This window comes from Lithobates pipiens, unplaced genomic scaffold, assembly GCF_037356315.1.
Source record: "Lithobates pipiens isolate NorthernLeopardFrog02 unplaced genomic scaffold, aLitPip1_a1.2 Scaffold_23, whole genome shotgun sequence".
Lineage (NCBI taxonomy): Eukaryota > Metazoa > Chordata > Amphibia > Anura > Ranidae > Lithobates > Lithobates pipiens.
This window is the reverse complement of record NW_027507785.1, coordinates 190123445-190147748: the sequence shown is the minus strand read 5'-3', so window position 1 is coordinate 190147748 and position 24304 is coordinate 190123445. Positions and strand designations below refer to the sequence as shown.

At 47.2% G+C, this 24304-nt stretch overlaps 1 protein-coding gene across 4 annotated transcripts in view; it reads right to left on the bottom strand.

The window, feature by feature from the left end:
• The window catches only part of LOC143928076 (coagulation factor XIII B chain-like), a 1173165-nt gene that overhangs the window by 371750 nt on the left and 777111 nt on the right, over positions 1–24304 (bottom strand). For all 4 annotated transcript variants that reach the window (XM_077452688.1, XM_077452689.1, XM_077452690.1 and 1 more), the window contains one exon: positions 17213–17386. In XM_077452688.1, coding sequence (XP_077308814.1) covers positions 17213–17386 — 174 coding nt within the window. The remainder of the gene's footprint in view (positions 1–17212; positions 17387–24304) is intronic.

Here is a 24304-nt window from a genome sequence, read left to right as displayed (position 1 = left end):
GCCACAGCCTAGATGGGACTGTCCACTAAGCATGAGGCAATCACAGTGAGGTAGGAGGCAATCAACCCAGACTTCATATTAGCGAAACTGTATCCTTGCCGGAATATTTGTGCAGCACTCTGTAGTGACCAAAAGACTTGATCGAGCTCACAAAAATTATAAACATAGCAGCAAGCACAATGAAGGGAGATTAGAAGGGAGCATGAAGATCATAGACTTGAAGTAGTGGCTGCACAGATTCTGCAATTAGCAGATCCACATGTCACTTGGGGGGATTAATTGTGCAATATCACAGTAACCCAGCCACTAAAAGCCTGTAACAAAGTTTAATTGAATACATGTCCCTAAACACAGTCACTCGCCAGTATCTGTAGGGGGGGAAATTCAGCACATCCATGCAGAAAATGGGTAGAAGGAAGCCCTGTCATTGCCTGCCTATTAGGGATGAGCTTCGAGTTCGAGTCGAACTCATGTTCGATTCAAACATTGCCTGTTCGCCTGTTGGGCGAACAGTGAACAATTTGGGTTGTTTGCGGCAAATTTGAAAAGCCGCAGAACACTGTACAAGTCTATGGGAGAAATCTGAAGTGATCATTTTAAAGGCTAATATGCAAGTTACTGTCCTAAAAAGTGTTTGGGGACCTGGGTCCTGCCCCAGGGGACATGTATCAATGCAAAAAAAAGTTTTAAAAAAAAACTGCAGTTTTTTCGGGAGCATTGATTTTAATAATGATTAAAGTAAAACAATAAAAGTGTAATATTCCTTTAAATTTCATACCTGGGGGGTGTCTATAGTATGCCTGTGAAGGGGCACATGTTTCCCGTGCTTACAACTGTCCCTGCACAAAGTGTAATTTCTGCAGGAAAAAAAAGTCATTTAAAATCACTCGCGGCTAAAATGAATTGTCGGCTCCTGTAATACAGAGAACACTCAATGAAAGTCATTGATAAAAAAAAAAAAATCGTGGGGTTCCCCCAAATTCAATTAAGAGGCCCTTCAGGTCTGGTATGGGGGGTGTTCGGCTCATCCTTAATGCCTATGTGTGGAGGAGCGTGTCAGGGACAGAAGAGTGCTCTTCCAGCCAATCACCTCTGATCCCTTCCCAGCATTCAGCTCCTTATCCCCTCTATTGGCTGCCGTGAGAGACTGCTGTGGATAGACAGATGGTGTCAGTGTCACTGTGTAAACCCCTGTCCTGGGTGCTGCTGCTGCCTCCAGCCTGGATCGCAAGTTCAGCAGCAGGGTTGATGCTCAATTGTACAAGGAAAGCAGCGCTTATGGAGTAGGTCACAGTCAAACAGCGATATATGTGAATGCCTGTACCTCCCCCAGGCTATATTGATAATGTATTACTAGTTTCAGTTTTTATGAGGTATGACAATGTAGAAACTACATATGTGAAAGTTGGACCTATTTATATTAATCGCTATGAGGTTGCTGCCTCCCTAAGAACACAATCTGCAATCCAGGTTGTGTTTAAAAGTTGAATAGTAGTGATGGGCTACTGGCGCTACCTCAAACCCTATATAACCTTTTATCTTCCCTATAGACTCTGTGCAAACCCAATATGTGTTTGCTATAATGTCCCAATTTTGTGTTTGTGTCCAACAAATTTTTTCTGTTAACCCAAATACGATCACGTGCCACTACAAACCAATTATATTGATTACCCTACGTTGGATAACCTCAAAAGAGGTGGACACATTCAGTTATTCACCAACGTGGTCAATCAGTCAGAATCCCAAAGGGATAATTAATAAATAAATTACCCTAAAGCACCCAGAACCACATATGAAATCCAAGAATACCAAGCAATATTCAAAATACTTTTGTGATACTAATTTTTTGTGATATTAAAAATATTTGTATACTAAACAAAAACAAACGCGCTCCGTGTACAAAGCCCCTTGTAGGGGAAAATATAACACCTATAATCGCACTGTACTTGTGCAGTTCCTGTGCTAATAATTACTTTTCACTGTGCGCAGTTTATATTTCCACTATAATACCCCAGTGAATGAAAAAAATGATTGCAATAAAAAAACAAAAACAACCAAAACCATAAGAAATACAAATAAAAAATAAAACGAAAGTGCGGGGTAGTTTTACCCCCTTACGGATGTAAAAAATACAAAAACCTATAAAAAAACGTGTATAAAATCAGAATATCAATGGATATATATATATATATAGTCCACACAGAAGTCTCTTATCAGGTATTTTCAACTGTGCGATTATTCTTTTTCAAATAACAGGAAGGTGACTTTTGTGATTAGGCCTGCTTATTGGTGACTTCCGTGCTCGTTCCCCCTCAAGGGTCCCCACTCACCGAATCCACGCACCCCCTAGGGGGTATATTGCCTGTAATCTGTATTCCACTAGTTGAGGATTCTTCTAATTGGCTCTGTCTTCAGCTGGCTGAAAACGGGCTACAAAAAAGCTTCTTCAAAAAAGCTTCTTCAAAAAAAATAATTATAGCTTCTGCAAAAAAATTTTATATGCCTTATTTATATATATATATATAGCAGAGGACTAATAATCACTTGAAATATGCTTTATTACAAAAATGTTATATAATTACAAAAAAACTTTTTTTGTAATTATATAACATTTTTGTAATAAAGCATATTTCAAGTGATTATTAGCAAACACATATTGGGTTTGCACAGAGTCTATAGGGAAGATAAAAGGTTATATAGGGTTTGAGGTAGCGCCAGTAGCCCATCACTACTATTCAGGGTTGATGCTCGCTCGCTTTGCCAGCTGGATCACTTCAGGAGATAAAACAGCAGTCCGCAGATCTGGATCCCGGCTCACCCTACCCTGCGATCAATGGCAGTGCGGTGCAGGCTCCGGGGCTCGCCTCGCTGTCACATCAAGCAGCCGCCTGGTTCAGCGCCTCTCTTCAGGTGCTGGTAGTAGCTCAGCTCCAGTGAGTCTGACTGACAGTCCAGCCTGATCCAACTGGCTGGTGGCCACCATAGCCATGTCAGCCAATAGTCATCTCTCAATTTGGCTCCTGGGGCAGCTGGTGATGTGTCGAATACTGTCCCCCATTGGATAGTGCCCACCCTGTACTGCGCTTGCGCAGTACTGAGGACAAGGAGATTCCGAAAGTCTCCGAAGATGAACGGCGCCTGCGCCGTGAGTCCAGGTTCAAGTCCCACCATCCAAGTGGACAGAGAGTTCAAATAAAAAATAGCCGAGTGAAGCGAGGCTGTGCCCGAAGCGCGGCGAGGGACCCTGTTATTATGTGCTACCTTATGTCCACCTGGATGTTGGGGCTTGCACCTGGTCTCAGTGCGTAGGTGCCGTTCTTTGTCTGAGACTTTTGGAGTCTCTTTCACCTCCGTACTGCGCAAGTGCTGCACCTGCGCAGTACGGGGGCGGACACTATCCGATGGCTGGGCTGTTTTTGACAGAACACTGGCACCCTCCTGAAACTGTGTTGCCCATGCGACCCTAGTTTCGGCCCTGTCTGGTCTCCCACAGTACACAGAACATGGAAATGCAACAGTTTTAGTAAATATAAACTGCTAAATACCCTTTTTCATCATTAGTAAATAGCAGTCTTGTGAACTCTATTCTGGTTAAAGCTTGTAGGAGAAGTTTTATTTCTACTCTGGCTGTCCTATAAGTCTGCAGGACCCCTGATCCTCTGTCTGGACAGTGCTGATTGGCCCTGTGCTGATCAAATGCACCCTCCCAAGAAAAAAAATAGCAATACACACCAAACTGAGCATGTGAAGTTTGTCCTCTAGACTCTGTTCTATCAGGAGATGGATTGGTAACAGTGGAAGAAGGGGAGAAACAGAAGACAGGATCAAACAGCCTTTTTACACAATGCAGAGGATTAACTCCTTAGATTTCACAGTGAGTATAACAAGTAGAGATCAACTGATATGGTTTTTTGGGGCCGATATTTTAGGCCGATCTTTCTTTTTTATCCCCTTCATCTCATAAACTCACCCACTCCCACTCCACTCCCCCCTGCTTGCTCCTGTCACTCTACCACACACTTGATGTCCTCAGTACAGTACACGGATTGGAAGCACTCGCACTGATTGGCGGCACTGATGGGCACTGGTAGGTGCCACTGATTAGAAACCCTAATTGGCACTGATAGGTGGCATTGGCTGGTACTGATATTAGGCAGCACTGATTGGAAGCACTGATTGACACTGACAGGTGGCACTAGCAAGTGGCACTGATTGGTCCTGGCAGGTGGCACTGGCAGGTTTCACACTGAGCCCATATAGTGTAACTGTGTGAATCTGACACATGTAACTGCAGAGAGAGACCAGCCGTCATATTCAGCACTGATGTTGGGGGTGGGCAGGACGTAGCAGCTAACACTAGCCGATTATTCGGCTGCTTAAGAAAGGGGCGGGGCCACATACACATAGGGGCCCACCCAGATCCCATCCCACTGGCTAGCATTTGATAGCTGCTGGGTCCCGCCCAACCCCGACATCACTACTGAATTTTGACAGCTGGTCTCTCTCTGCATTCAGTTACATATGTCAGTTTCATACACTCAGCAGCTCTGGCAAGCGTCAAGCGCTGCTCTGCTCTGCCAATTGAGTGTGGGGAAGGGAGGAGAAACAAGCACAGCGCGGTCAGTGTTAATTTGCCTAATTTACATAATAATCGGCCGATGACGATTTCTTAAAAAATGACAAATATGTCGGTCAACCTCTAACAACAAGCATGCTTTACTGCATAGACAGGCTGATTTTACTGTTGTGGGTTTAGTAACACTTAAGAATAGTATACCCTACGGTCATTACTTGAGGATTAAGAGAAACTGCAATTGTAAGATTTTTTAAAGTGTCACTAAACCAACATCATAAAAAGCCATTAACAAACGCTGTATTACATGCTGTCCATACTCAGTCACTATGAGATTCATTTTCTGTTTTTGTAGGCAAAAAACATGGTTAATCCTGCTGCGCTCTCGCTCTCTCTCTCTCCACCTTCTCTTTATGTCCCCAATTCAGCTAGGGATTTGGCAGCTTTGGTGGCAACTCTGCACATGTTCAGTTTTCAGTGAGTTTCTATGCGGAGCATTTCCTCCTTTTCACATCTGAACATGTGGGCATATACACAGTGGTAAATGACAGTCCACACACTCCCTCCTCCTCCATGCCCACTAACCAGTTAAGCATTATGGGGGTGGGATATTACATGTAGATTAATGATGGCTTCACCCCCCTCTTATTCTAAGACACAGGCTGGAGGGGCGTGACACAGCTTGTGACTGGTAGAATTCCACCCACACTAGGTTATTTCCACAAAATAATAAAGATTTGATTTCAAATATATATTTGTAAGTCAATTTAAAACAGTTTATTGATATTATTTATTTATTTTTAGAATCGTTGCTGTCATCACTTTAAGTGTCTGATAATGAATTTCCCCACAAATCACTATCGTTCAATTCTGCAAGTGATTCTAATTCACCAACGCTTTTTTCTAGCTGGTCTAAAACTGTTTTTGACGTAGAGGGATGCTTTTGGGATGCCATGGACGCTCTCAAGTTTCCAGGCAGGAAGAACAGTATAAATAGAAAAAAAGTGCAGGCAGGGAACTGGACAAAGCACTAGGGACAAAAGGGAGAGGAAATGATTTAATACAGTAATGTAATCCTACAGATTACAGTGTATTATGTGTGTATTATGTGTCTTTTTGAATTTTCCACCGCAACGCTCGCTGGGAACGGAGCCCTGAACAGCAATACATCGGGCGAAGTACATGGCCTGAGGATACAGTGGGAGTACATTGCAGGATCCTGGAGACAAGGTAAGTAACTGTACCAGGATACTGAGATGCGATCCCAAGTGTGGCTCAGGGTTACCGCTTTTGGTAATGAAAATTAACCTCCGAGCCACATTTGGGAATACCGCTAGGGAGATTAAACTGGATGCCACAAAGGTTCCAGGTTTAAATGAGAATATTAGTTTCAAACATTTTCTGTAGGTCTGTTTACAAATTTGTTCATACTGAGGCTCGGTTCACATTAGTTAGATGCGGGAACCCTGCAAATTCATTGCGGGTTTCCGCATCACATCCGACTCGCACGGCAGTTCACACTGCCATATGCGAATTGCTGGGAACGTCAATGCATTGTTAATGACACCCTTTCAGCTCTCATATCGCGCAGTGAACTGACAGTTCAGACATGAATCGGATCGTATGGGTGTAAACCGATTCTGGTGCAGACCAAAAAAAAAAGGGCCCTGTGGGAGTTTGGTCCGAATGCGATGCAATATTAGCCATACTATCTGTTTGGCTGAAATCGCATCACACGGACATCACATGTCACATGCGATCTCGCAGAGCGCAGAAGTGTGAACCGGGACTGAAACCCTGGCTCAACTATTTTGGTTATATATTTGTAATTGTGTATGTTGTACTAATTCCTTTTGTAAAATTTTAACTTGTTACACCAGTTGGTTTTCTCTAGGGGGTGTCACTGCACAATGGAGGTTGGAGTGTAGGAGGTTACCACCAAATCTAATTTACTTTCTTTTGAGGGGGTCTTCCCGATGGATTGGGTCAGTAGGATGTGTGGATGTTGCACTTTTTTTTCTTTTTTTTTTTTTTATATTGATTTCATTTTTATTTATTTATATCTTATAGTTCTTACTTGTTTGGGTTCCATTTTATTCATTGCTTAAAAGTACCTTTGTAGAAATTTTGTTGTATGGCGGATGCAATCCTTAGATTTGATGGCATCAACTGAGCAATACATATAATTTCTCTCTACTTTTCTCAGTTCTGCGACCCACAAGCTCTGGGTCAGGATGCCTTCAGGAAGCCTTAGATTTGTCTGGGTTATATTTTTCCACTGATTCCCACCAATTCTCCAACTCCTACCTAAAATCCAGCAGGAGATGGCGAATCTCTGATTGGCAGAAAAGACCACAGTTTGCCCTGTTAGGGAGAATGAAGCTGAAGCTCCTGATTCTGCTATCGTAATGTTGGGATCTCTTAATGCAGGACATGGCTATTCTTAAAGCGGAGGTCCACCCTAAAATGGACCTCCGCTCATCGGAATCCCCCCCCCTCCGGCGCCACAATTGGCACCTTTCAGGGGGGAGGGGGGTGCAGTTACCTGGATAATCCAGGTAACTGCACCCACTTCCGGGATAGCTGTCTGCGGAAAGGGGCGTAGATTACGCCCCTTTCCGCAAGTGCCCGCCCCTTTGCGCAAGTGCCCCGCTGCCTGCTGGGAAACACACAGTTCCCAGAGGCAGCGGGGACCATCCGGATTGCGCCGCGCGGCTCGCGCATGCGCAGTAGGGAACCGGGAAATGAAGCCGAAAGGCTCCATTTCCTGATTCCCATACCCAAGATGGCGGAGGCAGCACCCGAGTGTCGATCTAGAGATCGGCTTCGGGTGCCGACATCGCGGGCGCGCTGGACAGGTAAGTGTCACCATTTTAAAAGTCAGCAGCTGCAGTATTTGTAGCTGCTGACTTTAAAAAAAAAAAAAAAACGCGGAGTCCCGGCGGACTCCCGCTTTAAGAGATTAAACTTAATGGCCTGAAGTTGAATGGAGAAGTTTGAGTTTTCCAGTAACATTATCTGATAATGTCGTTGAAGCATTGATAGAATCTCAAAAATCTACCAACTATCATTGCCATTGTATTTAGAAATCCTTCATACAGAAGTCTTCTAAGCCCTTGTACACACGGTCGGAGAATCCGTCGGAATGTGTCCTATCGGACCGTGTCGTCGGATAATCCGACTGTGTGTGGTATGCATCGGACTGATTCCGTCGGAATATCCGTCGGACCCAATTTTCCAACATGTTGGAAATATTTCCCGACCAACTGGGCCGGTCGGACATACTCCGATCATGTGTAGAGAATTTTGATCGGACCAAGTGCCACGCATGCTCAGATCAAATTCCTACATCAAAGCTATTGGCTACTAGCCTGAATGTAGTCCCATCATAACGAAATTATGTCATCACGTTCTGAAAGATCGGATTTTTTGCCAACTTCGTCTGACCGTGTGTATGCAACAGTTTCAGACAAGATCCGACGGGCAAAATCTGACGGATTTGGTGGTGGAACTCTCCGACCGTGTGTACAGGGGCTTAGAAACACTAAAACTTGCTTTCTCTGTCAGTGTTGAACATTCTAGATTTCTGACAAACGAATAATATAATGGCATGGTATAAAATTAATTAAAAGGTGCAGGTTTCCATATTATCAGTCATGACAAGGAAATGGGTTATCAGGACCTGGATCACCTGTTGGTGGTACTCTTTTTTCCCATGGGTGGAGGGTTGTAGTTCCAGTGTCCACCAGCGGGTGTCTCCTAGCAGTTCCCAGTAATCAGTTTCCACCTGATTCTGGCTGATAGGAGGATATTTAGATCCACCCCTATTAGTGCCTCTTGATCAAGGGTTTTTCTTGCTGCCCGATACTACTAGCTGTTATTTTGTTTCTGCTTCTGCCCTGTATGCTATACCCTGTATCCTGCTGTCCTGCCCCTGCTCTCCCTTGTTTCCGATTCTAGGTTTGGTTCTCCCTTTCCATCTGCTCCATGTACCGCCAGTTTTCTCTGCTTTTCTTTGTTCCCAATTTTCCCCTTGTGCGCATCTTATGCAAAGGTTTCAGTGGAGGAAGTCTGCAAAATGGCTTGTTGTTGCATGGTAAATACCTTCATTCATTATTACAGATAATGTTTGCTTTGCTGCATCAGAGACATTTGATTCTATAGTCATTTCTACAGCTTTAAACCATTAAATTCATTTTCAACCGTTTTTGTGTGTTTCTTATGCCCCACTTTTGTCATGTAAGCTGACATGAGGAGGTCCAAAAATTGGCAAAATCGTTGAGATTAGGGATGAGCCGAACACCCCCCGGTTCGGTTCGCACCAGAACTTTCGAACGGACCCCACGTTCGTTACGAACGTTAGAACCCCATTGAAGTCTATGGGACTCGAACGTTCGAAATGGAAAGTGCTAATTTTAACGGCTAATATGCAAGATACTGTCCTAAAAAGGGTTTGGGGACCTGGCTCCTGCCCCAGGGGACATGGGTCAATGCCTAAAATGTTTTTAAAAATGGCCGTTTTGGCGGGAGCACTGATTTTACTGACGATTAAAGTAAAAAAAAAGTGAAATATTCCTTTAAATATGGTGCTTGGGGGGTGTCTGTAGTATGCCTGTGAAGTGCCACGTGTTTCTCGTGTTTAGAACAGTCCCTGCACAAAATGACATTAAACGGAAATAACACCATTTAAAACTGCTTGCGGTTTTAATGTTATATCTGGTTCTTGCAATATGGTTGAAAATCATTCAGAAAAATGGCATGGGTAGCCCTCCCTGCCCATTACCAGCCTATTTGGGTCTTGTACGCATATTAGGGGAACCCTGTACCCATATTAAAAAAAGGAAATGCGTGTGGCCCCCAGGCCCTATATACTCAGAACAGCAGTATACAGGCGGTGCAAACAAGACAGGGACTGTGTAGGTTTGTTGTGTTAAGTTGAATCTGTTTGTAATTTTCAACTGGTACATTTTTAAAGTGTAGCTCCAGTCAAAAAAACTATTTTTAAGCTTTTTGGAAAACATAGGGAAGGGTTATCACCCCTGTATAATTTGTTTTGTCGTCCATCTTTTTTCATCTCACTTGCTGCTGTCTCCTTGCGTTTGCAAGTAGGAGATGTTTGTAAGTTGGATGTTTGAAAGTAGGGGCCTGCCCTATATGCTCTGCAGAAATGGCGGAACAAGGTGTTGGTTTTGCCACAACATTGTAAGCCCTCAAAGTGACTCTTGGTGGGCGCTGGAGCGCCCTGCTGTGAACGATTATATCAAGAATTGTAATTACATGCCATTGTTGAACAGTGGTAGAAAAATTGACCTTTGGTGGTTGTGGTGCTGGTGCCGCAACACTATAAGTCCTCACCGTTACTCTGGGTGGGCACAGGAAGGGGCCCTCCTGTGAAATATTATATCAAGAATTGTAATTACATGTCCCTGTTAAACAGGGGCAGAAAAATTTGGCCTTAGGCACTGCTGCTGGTGCCACCATACTGCAACCTCTGCCATATACTCTAGTTTTATTGCAGGAATTAGCCCTGCTGCCAAGCATTGCATCAAAAATTATACTTAAACGCCCCTGTTAAACAGGGGCAGAAAAATTGGGCCTTAGGCACTGGTGCTGGTGCCACCACACTGCAACCTCTGCCATATACTCTAGTTTTATTGCAGGAATTAGCCCTGCTGCAAAGCATTGCATCAAAAATCGTACTTAAACGCCCCTGTTAAACAGGGGCAGAAAAATTGGGCCTTAGGCACTGGTGCTGGTGCCACACTGCAACCTCTGCCATATACTCTAGTTTTATTGCAGGAATTAGCCCTGCTGCAAAGCATTGCATCAAAAATTGTACTTAAACGCCCCTGTTAAACAGGGGCAGAAAAATTGGGGCTTAGGCACTGGTGCTGGTGCCACCACACTGCAACCTCTGCCATATACTCTAGTTTTATTGCAGGAATTAGCCCTGCTGCAAAGCATTGCATCAAAAATTATACTTAAACGCCCCTGTTAAACAGGGGCAGAAAAATTGGGCCTTAGGCACTGGTGCTGGTGCCACCACACTGCAACCTCTGCCATATACTCTAGTTTTATTGCAGGAATTAGCCCTGCTGCAAAGCATTGCATCAAAAATTGTACTTAAACGCCCCTGTTAAACAGGGGCAGAAAAATTGGGCCTTAGGCACTGGTGCTGGTGCCACACTGCAACCTCTGCCATATACTCTAGTTTTATTGCAGGAATTAGCCCTGCTGCAAAGCATTGCATCAAAAATTGTACTTAAACACCCCTGTTAAACAGGGGCAGAAAAATTGGGCCTTAGGCACTGGTGCTGGTGCCACCACACTGCAACCTCTGCCATATACTCTAGTTTTATTGCAGGAATTAGCCCTGCTGCAAAGGATTGCATCAAAAATTGTAATTAAACACCCTTGCTAAACAGGGGCAGAAAAATTGGGCTGCTGGCATCACCCTGAACCAAAAATGTTCTTCCAACATATCAGCGGAGGAGGAAGAGGATAGACAAACAACATAACAGGACAGTCACTCAGCATCAGCATAGGCAGTCTTGAAGGGATGTGGTATTTCAAAAAAAATTATTCGGTTACATCAGCTTCAGGTGCTTGGTAGCTGTGGGTGATCCAAGACTGATTCATCTTGATGAAGGTCAGTCGATCAACTGATTCGGTGGACAGGCGCACCCTGTGATCGGTAACAAAGCCACCAGCAGCACTGAAGGTGCGTTCCGAAAGAACGCTGGATGCAGGACAGGCCAGTAGCTCAATTGCATACTGTGCAAGCTCTGGCCAGTGATCCATCCTCAAGACCCAGTAAGCCAGAGGATTTTCGGTGGGAAAGGTGTCCAAGTCTGACCTTGCCCCTAGGTATTCCTGCACCATGTAAATCAGACGCTGGCGATGGGTGCTGGAACCAATCATACCTTGGGGCTGCGGACTAAAAAATTGTCTGAAAGCATCAGTCAGACGGCCACCTTCTCCACCGCTCCTTCTGACCGATGCCTCAGCAACACGTTGTCCAGGACCAGGAGTTTGTAACCTCCCAGTCTCTGGGAACGCGTTGCATAGACCTTTCTGCAAGGCCTCCCGGAGATGTCTCATCCTCTGCTCCCTCTGCGATGGCAAGATAAGGTCGGCAACCTTACCCTTGTACCGTGGATCGAGGAGAGTGGCCAGCCAGTAATGGTCCCTCTCCTTGATCCGAAGAATACGAGGATCCTTCCGCAGGCTTTGCAGGATCAGGGAGGCCATGCAGCGTAGGTTAGCTGAGGCATTCGGTCCGGAGTCCTCTGGGTCACTAAGGACAACATGATCCGCAGCTACCTCCTCCCAGCCACGTACAAGTCCACGTGTTTCTTGGGACTGTAAATCATCCCTATAAGACTGCTGCTGCTGCTGCTGATGCTGATGCTGAGTGCCAGCCTCCACCTCCATGCTGACACAATCATCCTCCTCCTCCTCTTCCTCCTCCTCATCCTCTTCCTGTGTGATGGGTGGCACAGCAGGAACACTGTCTGGATAAAGGGGGCCTTGAGAGGCAAGGAAGTCCTCCTCTTCCTGCCTCTGTTCTGCCTCAAGTGCCCTGTCCATTATTCCACGCAGCGTATGCTCCAAGAGGTGGACAAGAGGTACAGTGTCACTGATGCATGCACTGTCACTGCTCACCATCCTTGTGGCCTCCTCAAACGGTGACAGGACAGTGCATGCATCCCTGATCATGCCCCACTGGCGTAGTGAGAAAAAACCAAGCTCCCCTGACCCTGTCCTAGTGCCGTAGTCGCACAGGTACTCATTGATGGCCCTCTGCTGCGTGTGCAGCCGCTGCAGCATGGCCAATGTTGAGTTCCATCTGGTGGGCATGTCACATATAAGGCGGTTCTTGGGCAGGTTCAACTCCTTTTGGAGCTCAGCCAGCCGAGCACAGGCATTAAATGATCGGCGGAAATGCACACAGACTTTCCTGGCCTGCTTCAGGACATCCTGTAAGCCGGGGTACCTGCCCAAGAACCGCTGCACCACCGGGTTAAGGACGTGAGCTACACAGGGCACATGGGTCAGTTGTCCCTGTCGGAGGGCGGAGCGGAGGTTGGTGCCATTGTCGCAAAACACCATTCCTGGCTTAAGCTGGCATGGCGTCAACCACCTCTCGGCCTGCCCCTGCAGAGCTGACAAAACATCCGCCCCAGTGTGGCTCCTGTCCCCCAAACAAACCAGCGCAAGCACGGCATGGCATCGTTTTGCCTGCGTACTTGCGTAGCCCCTGGAATGCCTACGGAGCACCGCTGGTTCTGAGGACAGAGCACTGGAAGAGGCCATGGAGCAAGAAGAAGAGGAGGGGGTGGAGGAGAGAGGTGTGTCACAACCAATAGTAGCATTTTGGAGGCGTGGTGGCGGAACAACCTCCAACACTACTCCACCTTGTCCTGCATCCTTCCCAGCAGCCAGAAGAGTGACCCAATGGGCCGTGAAAGACAGGTAACGTCCCTGTCCATGCCTGCTGGACCATGAGTCAGCGGTAATATGCACCTTACCGCTGACCGCCCTGTCCAGCGAGGCAAGGACATTGCCTTCCACATGCCGGTAGAGAGCCGGAATCGCCTTCCTTGAGAAAAAGTGGCGTTTGGGGACCTGCCACTGAGGAACCGCACATTGTACAAACTCATGGAAGGGGGCCGAGTCTACCAACTGAAAAGGCAGCAGTTGAAGTGCTAGCAATTTAGCCAAGCTAGCATTCAACCGCTGGGCATGTGGATGGCTGGGAGTAAACTTCTTCCGCCGGTCCAGCAGCTGGGGCAGGGACATTTGCCTGCTATAATCGGACGTGGGTGTACCACTAGCAGAGTTCCCGGAAGCACTTGGCTGTGACACACCTAATTCTACACCTTCATTCCTCTCAGAGCAGGTTTCAGAGAGGACTGAAGGTCTAGTGGGGTTGGAGATGCCAGCTGATGAGGAGCAAGGAGAGGTCCGCTTTGTTCTTTGGTGTGGGTCTTTGAGGTACGCTTGCCAACTAGCTGCATGGCAGGTCAACATATGTCTGGTCAAGCATGTGGTGCCCAAGCGGCTGATGTTTTGGCCACGTGAGATACGCTTGAGACATATGTTGAAAATAGCAGCGGTGCGATCTGATGCACTCGTCTCAAAAAAGGCCCACACCAAAGAACTTTTAGAATAACGCGCAGAGGCAGCGCCCTGCACAGGCGGAGCTCTGCGGTGTGATTCAGTCGGTGTGCTGCCCCTAAGCTGGCCCCCGGAGGGCATCCTGCCTCGTTGGACATGTGCCTCCTCCTCCTCCTCCTCCTCCCTCCTTCCAGGCACCCACGTGGAGTCAGTGCCCTCATCATCCCCTCCCTCTTCATCGCTGTAGCAAACCTGGCAGTATGCTGCAGCTTGTGGAACATGACTGCCAGATTGCTGTCCTTCTTGAGCATCCCCTCTCTCTGCGCTCACGCTACTGCCTTCCTCTAGCTGAGTGTCATCATCAGAGCCCACCAAACACTGGGCATCCTCCTGGAGCATGTACCCAACACTGTGCTCAAAGAGTTCAGGAGACTCCTCAGGAGGACGTGGTGGGTCTAGGGAAGGAGTCACTGATGATGACATTGAGAGGAGGGAAGACGATGCGTTGGCAGCTGCTTTGCTACTACCCTGAGACTGGGTGAGAGAGGATGAGGAGGATGAAGAGGGCTTGGTCATCCACTCTACCAAGTCGTTGGCATGTTGCGGTTCAACATGTCCAGCTGCCGAAAAGAAGGACAAGCATGTCCCATGGCCACGTGCTGATGACAATGCACCGCGTCCACGACCAGCACTGTTGTCTCTAGACACAGAGCCTGCTTGCCCTCTTTTATCGGCTCGCGCCTGTCTGCCTCTCCTTGCTGGCCTTCCAGACATGGTAATGGCCTGAAGGGAGTTGGGTAAAACAGCAGTTGGGTAGTTTATATTGTGCTGGAGGCACACAACACCCACTAACTCCTGCAGATGCCTTTTTTATAGAACACCAGAGATAAAGGGGTATATACAAATGTATACTGTGCTGTGCTGGAGGCACACACAACTTCCAATAACTCCTGCAGATGGCAATTGGGCTCAAATAGAGAACAGCTATGTAGGTGGATTATAGCGGTATGTACTGGGTACAGAGCACGCCGACAGCACGCACTATCTCCTAACACTACTGACTGCAAGCTCCATTATTAAAGATAGATCACTAGCTATATAGGTGAGGTGAAGATCGCGGTGTATACTGTGGTCAGGGCACGCAGACAATAACCAGAAAACAGCAGAGATAAAGGGGTATATACAGATGTATACTGTGCTGTGCTGGAGGCACACACAACTTCCAATAACTCCTGCAGATGGCAATTGGGCTCAAATAGAGAACAGCTATGTAGGTGGATTATAGCGGTATGTACTGGGTACAGAGCACGCAGACAGCATGCACTATCTCCTAACACTACTGACTGCAAGCTCTATTATTAAAGATAGATCACTAGCTATACAGGTGAGGTGAATATAGTGGTGTATACTGCGGTCAGGGCACAGACAATAACCACTACACAACAGCAAGATAGGAAATCAGCCAAAAACGATTGGTGTGTACTGTGTTGAAGGTACACAGAACACCCACTGCTTCAGATGCCAACATACTACACGAGGCCACCTCAATGGCGGCCTTATATAGTGTGGGGCGTGCACTACACAGCCTGAGCTATGATTGGCCACAGGCATCCTGCCTGTGGCCAATCATGGCTCTCCTTGCTGCTGGCGCTGCGATTGGCCAAGCATGCGGGGTCACAGTGCATGCTTGGCCAATCATGAGCCAGCAATGCACTGCGCCATCGCAGTGCATTGTGGGCCGTGAGCGCCACGCGAATTTTGACACGAACGGACCAAGTGTTCGGATTTCGCCGAACGGACGAACAGCCAATGTTCGAGTCGAACGTACGTTCGACTCGAACACGAAGCTCATCCCTAGTTGAGATATTTAGTGTAATTTTCCTTTCCTGATTCCTCCTCATAGCCTAGGATTTCCCCACAATTTAATTGCAAAGCTTGGGTAAAGGGCCCAATTTTAGTTTTTTTAAGTTAGAAGTATACCTGGAGTGCTGAGAGGAGCCGATAGGAGAATTCAGGAAAAGAAAATTACAGTAAATATGTCAACAATTTTCCCAAATGGTGTTGGTACATCTAGGCATAATTACAATGAATCCATATGTATATAAAGGTGGTAGTTTACAATTCCTTGCATTCTTTTTAAAGAATGAAAAACTTATTTGAAGACAAGACCCTAGTGAGGGAGGATTTCTACAGGAAATATCAGTCTGCAGGACATGGGATGTACATTATTACAGGTAAATTAGATCTTTGGTGTTTTTCCCTAGAAAATATTTTTTCACAAAAATTTAGCTCAGAAATAAGCAAAAAAAAAAAAAGTAGGAACCTAATATAATTTTTTTTTTCTTAGATTTTCCAAAAACACAGTATGCAAGCCCACATTTGAGAAATTGTGGTAGATTATCCTAAAGCAAAAATGATCAAAATTATTTTCAGCAGGAATATTAACTGCTTCAGCCCCGGAAGATTTACCCCCTTCCTGACCAGAGCACTTTTTGCGATTCGGCACTGCGTCGCTTTAACTGACAATTGGGCGGTCGTGCGACGTGGCTCCCAAACAAAACTGACATCCTTTTTCCCAAAAATAGAGCTTTCTTTTGGTGGTATTTGATTACCCCTGCAGTTTTTATTTTTTGCGCTATAAACAAAAAAGAGCAACAATTTTTTAAAAAAAACAAATTTTTTACATTTTGCTAAAATAAATATCCCTCAAAAATATATAAAAAAACTATTTTTTTACTCAGTTTAGGCTGATACATATTCTTCTACATATTTTTGGTAAAAAGAAAAAAACTATAAGCATTTGATTGGTTTTCGCAAAAGCTTACCATTTACAAAATATGGGATAGTTTTATGGCATTTTTATTAATATTTTTTTTTTTACTAGTAATAGTGGCGATCAGCGATTTTTATCATGACTGTGAAATTATGACGGACACATCAGACATTTTTGACACATTTTTGGGACCATTGTCCCAAAAATACATACATACAGCAATCAGTGCTATACAAATACACTGGTTCCTGTGTAAATGACACTGGCAGTGAAGGGGTTAACCACTAGGGGGCAGGGTAAGGATTATGTGTGTCCTGGGGTGTGTTTATAACTGTGGGGGGCGTGGCTACATGTGACACATCACTGATCTCGGCTCCCAATCACAGGGATCAGACAATCAGTGTCCTGTCACTAGGCAGAACGGGGAGATGCTTGTTTACATTAGCATCTCCCAGTTCTTCCTCCCGTTAGATGATCGTGGGTATTCCCACGGACATAGAGTACGCGGTACCCGCGACCTGACTCTTGGAGGTCCTGGCCGGCACGCACCCGATGGCACAGCGGCAAATTTAAAGGGACGTACAGGTACGCCCATTTGCCCAGCCATGCCATTCTACCGACGTACATCGGCACGCGCCAGTCGGGAACTGGTTAAAGAAGTTTGCTCATCTGAGTCCAATGCTTGTTATACACAGTACATCTAAAATGTTCTTGTCTTTGCAGAAATCAGAATATGTATTACTTACATATACACTGTGGAACTGCACTCCATTTTCCATGATCGCATGCTGCAGGTTCAGATTGAGACAACCTATACCCCTCATCACATACGTAGGCAGCTCGTTCACGATGTTTGTATTCTCTTCTACCATCTTCAGCTACTCCATTTAATATTTCTTTAGGCTTTCCACATGGATTACCTAAAAAACATATAACGAAAAGACAAATTCAACACATGGAAGGCATTATGAAGGTGAGTTATGTGTGAATTAGATACCTATATATAGTATGTAGCACAAACCGCAATCCTTTGTAAAATACGTACCATCACATGATCTGAAAGTGTAGGAATTGCTCTGCATATGTATTGAATTTTTATGCCCTTTATATTTTCATTAAAAAAAAATGCTATATTGCATCCTGGACCTCAAACATCCTCATATCAAATCCACATTTTCAATATAAGTGTGCTGTATATACATTCCACCCACTCTCCCTTAAAGCCAATACATTTCTTACAAATGAATGAACATATAATTCTTTAGAGCAGTATTAAACCCAAAAGCAAAACATTATATTGCAGCTTATAAATTCTTAGCTGTGATGCCTGCATTAGTTTTCCTTTTTTGGCTTTCTTGGATGCACTTGCTGCTCTCACTGGACAAAGAATCAGGCCCCAACCATTACATCCTTGGAAATCTGAATACAACTGATATCTCAAGAGACAGACGTGCTCTTCAGTAGGGATGAGCCAAACACCCCCCGGTTCGTTTTGCATCAGAACTTTCGAATGGACCGAAAATTTGTGTTAACTTTAGAACCCCGTTGAAGTCTATGGGACTGGAACGTTCGAAATAAAAAGTGCTAATTTTAATGGCTAATATGCAAGATATTGTCCTAAAAAAGGCTTGGGGACCCGGCTCCTGCCCCAGGGGACATGGGTCAATGCCAATTTTTTTTTTAAAAAAGGACGTTTTTTTGGGAGTACTGATTTTAATGACGATTAAAGTGAAAAAAAAGTGAAATATTCCTTTAAATATCGTGCCTGGGGGGTGTCTATTGTATGCCTGTGAAGTGCGTGAAGTGAAGTGTTTCCGTGTTTAGAACAGTTCCTGCACAAAATGACATTTCATGGAAAAAAAAGTCATTTAAAACAGCTTGCGGTTTTAATGTAATATCTGGTTCCGGCAATACGGATGAAAATCATTGAGAAAAATGGCATGGGTAGCCTCCCCTGCCCATTACCAGCCCCCTTGGGTCTTGTACAGATATTAAGAGGAACCCCCGTACCCAAATTAAAAAAAGGAAAAGCGTGGGGCCCCCAGGCCCTATATACTCAGAACAGCAGTATACAGGCGGTGCAAACAATCTGTTTGTAATTTTGAACTGGTACATTTTTAAAGTGTAGCTCCAATCAAAAAATCTTTTTTCAGCTTTTTGGAAAACATAGAGAAGGGTTATCACCCCTGTATGATTTGTTTTGCCGTCCGTCTTTTTTCTTCTCACTTCCTGTTGTCTCGTTCCGTTTGCAAGTAGGAGACGCTTGTAAGTTGGATGTTTGAAAGTAGGGGCCTGCCCTATATGCTCTGCAGAAAATGGGGGCCTAAGGTGTTTGTGTTGCCACAACACTGTAAGCCCTCAAAGTGACTCTTGGTGGGCGCTGGAGCGTCCTGCTGTGAACGATTATATCAAGAATTGTAATTACATGCCATTGTTGAACAGTGGTAGAAAAATTGGGCCTTTGGTGGTTGTGGTGGTGGTGCTGCTGCCAAAACACTAAGTTCTCACAGTTACTCTCGGTGGGCACAGGAACAGGCCCTGCTGTGAAATATTATATCAAGAATTGTAATTACATGCCCTTGTTAAATAGGGGCTGAAAAATTGAGCCTTAGGCACTGCTTGCTGGTGCCACGCCACTGCAACCTCTCCCAGATACTCTAGTGGGAGTGTAGGAATGAGCCCTGCTGCAAAGCATTGCATCAAAAATTGGAATTACATGCCCCTGTTAAACAGAGGCTGAAAAATTGGGCCTTAGGCACTGGTGCTAGTGCCACAACACTGCAACCTCTTCCATATACTGTAGTTGGAGTGCAGGAATGAGCCCTGCTGCAAAGCATTGCATCAGAAATTGTATTACATGCCCCTGTTAAACAGGGGCTGAAAAATTGGGCTGGTGGCATCACCCAGTACCAAAAATGTTCTTCCAAGATATCAGCAGGATCATTGAGGAAGAGGATAGTTAGTCAACATAACAGGACAGTCACTCAGCATCAGCATAGGCAGTCTTGAAGGGATGTGACATTTCAAAAAAAAAAAAATATTCGGTTACATCAGCTTCAGGTGCTTGGTAGCTGGTGGTGATCCAAGACTGATTCATCTTTATGAAGGTCAGTCGATCAACCGAGTCGGTGGACAGGTGCACCCTGTGATCGGTTACGCAGGACAGGCCAGTAGCTCAATTGCATACTGTGCAAGCTCTGGCCAGTGATCTGTCCTCAAGACCCAGTAAGCCAGAGGATTTTCGGTGGGAAAGGTGTCCGAGTCTGACCTTGCCCCTAGGTATTCCTGCACCATGTAAATCAGACGCTGGTGATGGTTGCTGGAACCGATCATACCTTGGGGCTGCGGACTAAAAAATTGTCTGAATGCATCGGTCAGATGGCCACCTTCTCCACTGCTCCTTCTGTGACTGACCGAAGCCTCAGCAAAACGTTGTCCAGGACCAGGAGTTTGTAACCTCCCAGTCTCTGGGAACGCGTTGCACAGACCTTTCTGCAAGGCCTCCCTAAGATGTCTCATCCTCTGCTCCCTCTGTGATGGCAAGATAAGGTCCGCAACCTTACCCTTGAACCATGGATCAAGGAGAGTGGCCAGCCAGTAATGGTCTTTCTCCTTGATCTGAAGAATAGGAGGATCCTTCCGCAGGCTTTGCAGGATCAGGGAGGCCATGCAGCGTAGGTTAGCTGAGGTATTCGGTCCGGAGTCCTTTGGGTCACTAAGGACAACATGATCCGCAGCCACCTCCGCCCAGCCATGTAGAAGTCCACAGGTTTCTTGGGACTGTAAATCATCCCTAAAAGACTGCTGCTGATGCTGAGTGCCAGCCTCCACCTCCATGCTGACACAATCCTCCTCCTCCTCTTCCTGTGTGATGGGTGGGACAGCAGGAACACTGTCTGGATAAAGGGGGCCTTGAGAGGCAAGGGAGTCCTCCTCTTCCTGTCTCTGTTCTGCCTCAAGTGCCCTGTCCATTATTCCATGCAGCGTATGCTCCAGCAGGTAGACCAGAGGCACAGTGTCACTGATGCATGCACTGTAACTGCTCACCAGCCTCGTGGCCTCCTCAAATGGTGACAGGAAAGTGCATGCATCCCTGATCATGCCCCACTGGCGTGGTGAAAAAAAAAGAGCTCCCCTGACCCTGTCCTGGTGCCGTAGTCGCACAGGTACTCATTGATGGCTCTCTGCTGCATGTGCAGCCACTGCAGCATGGCCAACGTTGAGTTCCACCTGGTGGGCATGTCACAAATAAGGCGGTTCTTGGGCAGGTTCAACTCCTTTTGGAGCTCAGCCAGCCGAGCACTGGTATTAAATGATCAGCGGAAATGCACACAGACTTTCCTGGCCTGTCTCAGGACACCCTGTAAGCCCAGGTACCTGCCCAAGAACTGCTGCACTACCAGGTTAAGGATGTGAGTCACACAGGGCACATGGGTCAGTTGTCCCTGTCGGAGGGTGGAGAGGAGGTTGGTGCCATTGTCACAAACCACCATTCCTGGCTTAAGCTGGCATGGCTTCAACCACCTCTCGGCCTGCCCCTGCAGAGCTGAGAAAATATCTGCCCCAGTGTGGCTCCTGTCCCCCAAACAAACTAGCACGGCATGGCATCTCTTTGCCTGCATACTTGCGTAGCCCCTTGAACGCCTACGGAGCACCGCTGGTTCCGAGGACAGAGCACTGGAAGAGGCCATGGAGGAAGAAGAAGAGGAGGGGGTAGAGGAGAGAGGTGGGTCACAACCAGTAGTAGCATTCTGGAGGTGTGGTGGCAGAACAACCTCCAACACTACTCCACCTTGTCCTGCATCCTTCCCAGCTGCCAGAAGTGTGACCCAATGGGCCGTGAAATATAGGTAACGCCCCTTTCCATGCCTGCTGGACCATGAGTCAGCGGTAATATGCACCTTACCACTGTCTGCCTTGTCCAGTGAGGCATGGACATTGCCTTCCACATGCCGGTAGAGAGCCGGAATCGCCTTCCGTGAGAAAAAGTGGCGCTTGGGGACCTGCCACTGAGGAACCGCACATTGCACAAACTCACGGAAGGGGGCCGAGTCTACCAACTGAAAAGGCAGCAGTTGAATTGGTGAAAACGGGTCTTCGCGCTACTACTCAAAAAAACAAACAATAAACAGGGTAAGGATACCTCTTCAAAGAAACGGTGTATAAAATGGTAAAGATAGAAAAAAATATATGAATATTCAACAAAAGCAGTTGAATTGCTAGCAATTTAGCCAAGCTAGCATTCAACCGCTGGGCATGTGGATGGCTGGGAGTGAACTTCTTTCGACGGTCCAGCAGCTGGGGCAGGGAAATTTGCCTGCTACAATCGGACATGGGTGTACTGCTAGCAGAGTGCTGCAAGTACTTGGCCATGACACACCTAATTCTACACCTTTGTTCCTCTCAGTGCAGGTTTCAGAGAGGACTGAAGGTCTAGTGGGGTTGGAGATCCCAGCTGATGAGGAGCAAGGAGAGGGCCGCTTTGTTCTTTGCTGTGGGTCTTTAAGGTACGCTTGACAACGAGCTGCATGGCAGGTCAACATATGTCTGGTCAAACATGTGGTGCCCAAGCGGCTGATGTTTTGGCCACATGAGATACGCTTGAGAGATATGTTGCAAATAGCAGCGGTGTGATCTGATGCACTGGTCTCAAAAAAGGCCCACACCAAAGAACTTTTGGAATAACGCGCAGAGGCAGCGCCCTGCACAGGCAGTGCTCTGTGGTGCGATTCAGCCAGTGTGCTGCCCCTAAGCTGGCCCCCAGAGGGCATCCTACCTCGTTGGATATGTGCCTCCTCCTCCTCTCTCCTATCAGGCACCCACATGGAGTCAATGACCTCATCATCCCTTCCCTCTTCATCACTTGAGCAAACCTGGCAGTATGCTGCAGCTGGTGGAACATGACTGCCAGATTGCTGTTCTTCTTGAGCATCCCCTCTCCCTGCGCTCACGCTACTGCCTTCCTTTAGCTGGATATCATCATCAGAGCCATCCAAACGCTGGGCATCCTCCTGGAGCATGTACCCAACACTGTGCTCAAACAGTTTGGGGGACTCCTCAGGAGAACATGGTGGGTCTAGGGAAGGAGTGACTGATGACATTGAGAAGAGGGGAGAGGACACGTTGGCAGCTGCTTTGCTTGTACCCTGAGCCTGGGTGAGAGAAGATGAGGAGGATGAGGAGGGCTTGGTCATCCACTCTACCAAGTCTTCGGCATGATGTGGCTCAACACGTCCAGCTACCGAAAATAAGGACAAGCGTGTCCCATGGCCATGTGCTGATGACAATGCACCGTGTCCTCAACCAGCACTGTTGTCTGTAGACACAGAGTCTGCTTGCCCTCTTTTATTGGCTTGTGACTGACTGTCTGCCTCTCCTTGTTGGCCTTCCAGACATAGTAATGCCCTGCGGGGAGGTGGGAAATCCAGCAATTTGGTAGTGTATATTGTGCTGGAGGCACACAACACCCACTGTAAAGGCTGCAGATGCCTATATTAGCGAACACCAGCAATAAAGTGTAGATACAGGTGTATACTGTGCCGGAGGCACACAACACCCACTTTAACTCCTGCAGATGTCTGTACTAGAGCACACCAGCAATAAAGGGTAGATACAGGTGTATCCCTGTGCTGTGCTGGAGGCACACAACACCCACTAACTCCTGCAGATGCCTATTTTAGAGAACAGCAGCAATACAGGGTAAATACAGGTGTATACTGTGCTGGAGGCAAACACCACCCACTAACACCTGCAGATGCCTGTATTAAAGAACACCAGCAATAAAGGGAAGCACGGAAACGAAGTCAAGGACGTAGGTGCAGGGCTGGCATGACGGATGCAAAGTAAAACCCCTGTAGGGTTAAAATTAAGGATGAAGTGGAGGGGCGGAGATGAGAGCCAGTAAGAAAGGGGGCGGAACACTATTTAAACGGGGGGAGGAGTCGAGCGGCAAGCGTGGGTCACAAGGTTTGGAAGTTGGAGAGACACGCTGCTGTGACTGTGCGGATGGAGTGGGGGCCGGAGCGGGAAGTTGTGAGCGGTGCGGGAGTTGGTGAGCAGTGCGGGGGGTCGGTGACCGGCTGACTGTCAACAGTGTAAGGGATTGAGCGGCATGGCGGACATAGCGGATTTGATGGTGAGGCTACGTGCGGCGGCTGCAATGAGGGGAACTGAATGGCTGCAGTCTCAGGTGACTGCTATCACGCGGGAGGCGGCGGGGGGGCCTGCTGTGGGGGGGATTCCACACCGCGCGCTCGGCGGTCCAGACCACCAGAGCGCTTCTCACCTGGCCCATCTACCAGAGCCCTGCGCCTTCCTAGGAGCCCGATAGCGTACCCGCCGCCCCCCCACCCAAACAGGCTTCAGCAGGCGCACAAGGGGGGTCCGGGCGGAATCCTCTTCCAGGGCGGGGCTCGGAGAGTGGGGGTTTGCGGACTGAGGACACCCCCTCCCCACCGGCGCGGACAGGAGACGGAAGGAGAACGGTTCCCCCGGCCACGGCAGTGTTGTCACCGCTGGGGGAGACCCGACGGCGGAGAGGTAGTGTCACGCCTGCGCGGGAGCTACCAGACACTGCTGGGAGGCCGGTGAGGGCAGGAAGTGGAGCCATGAGGGAACAAAGAGGCAGGCCTGCGGGGCCCGCACGGGGACACGGTGCGGGTGCCTTGCACAGTGGAATGGCGGAGGGACTGGCCTAAGGCGATGGCGGAGCGACGACTAGCAACACAGACACGCCCCCAGGCCGCCCGGCGACCGGAGGGTTATCCACGCCTATGCTATCCATGGCAGATGTGCGCTCAGAAGGTGAACTGTCAGGTTCAGAGGAGGAGGTCCACGGT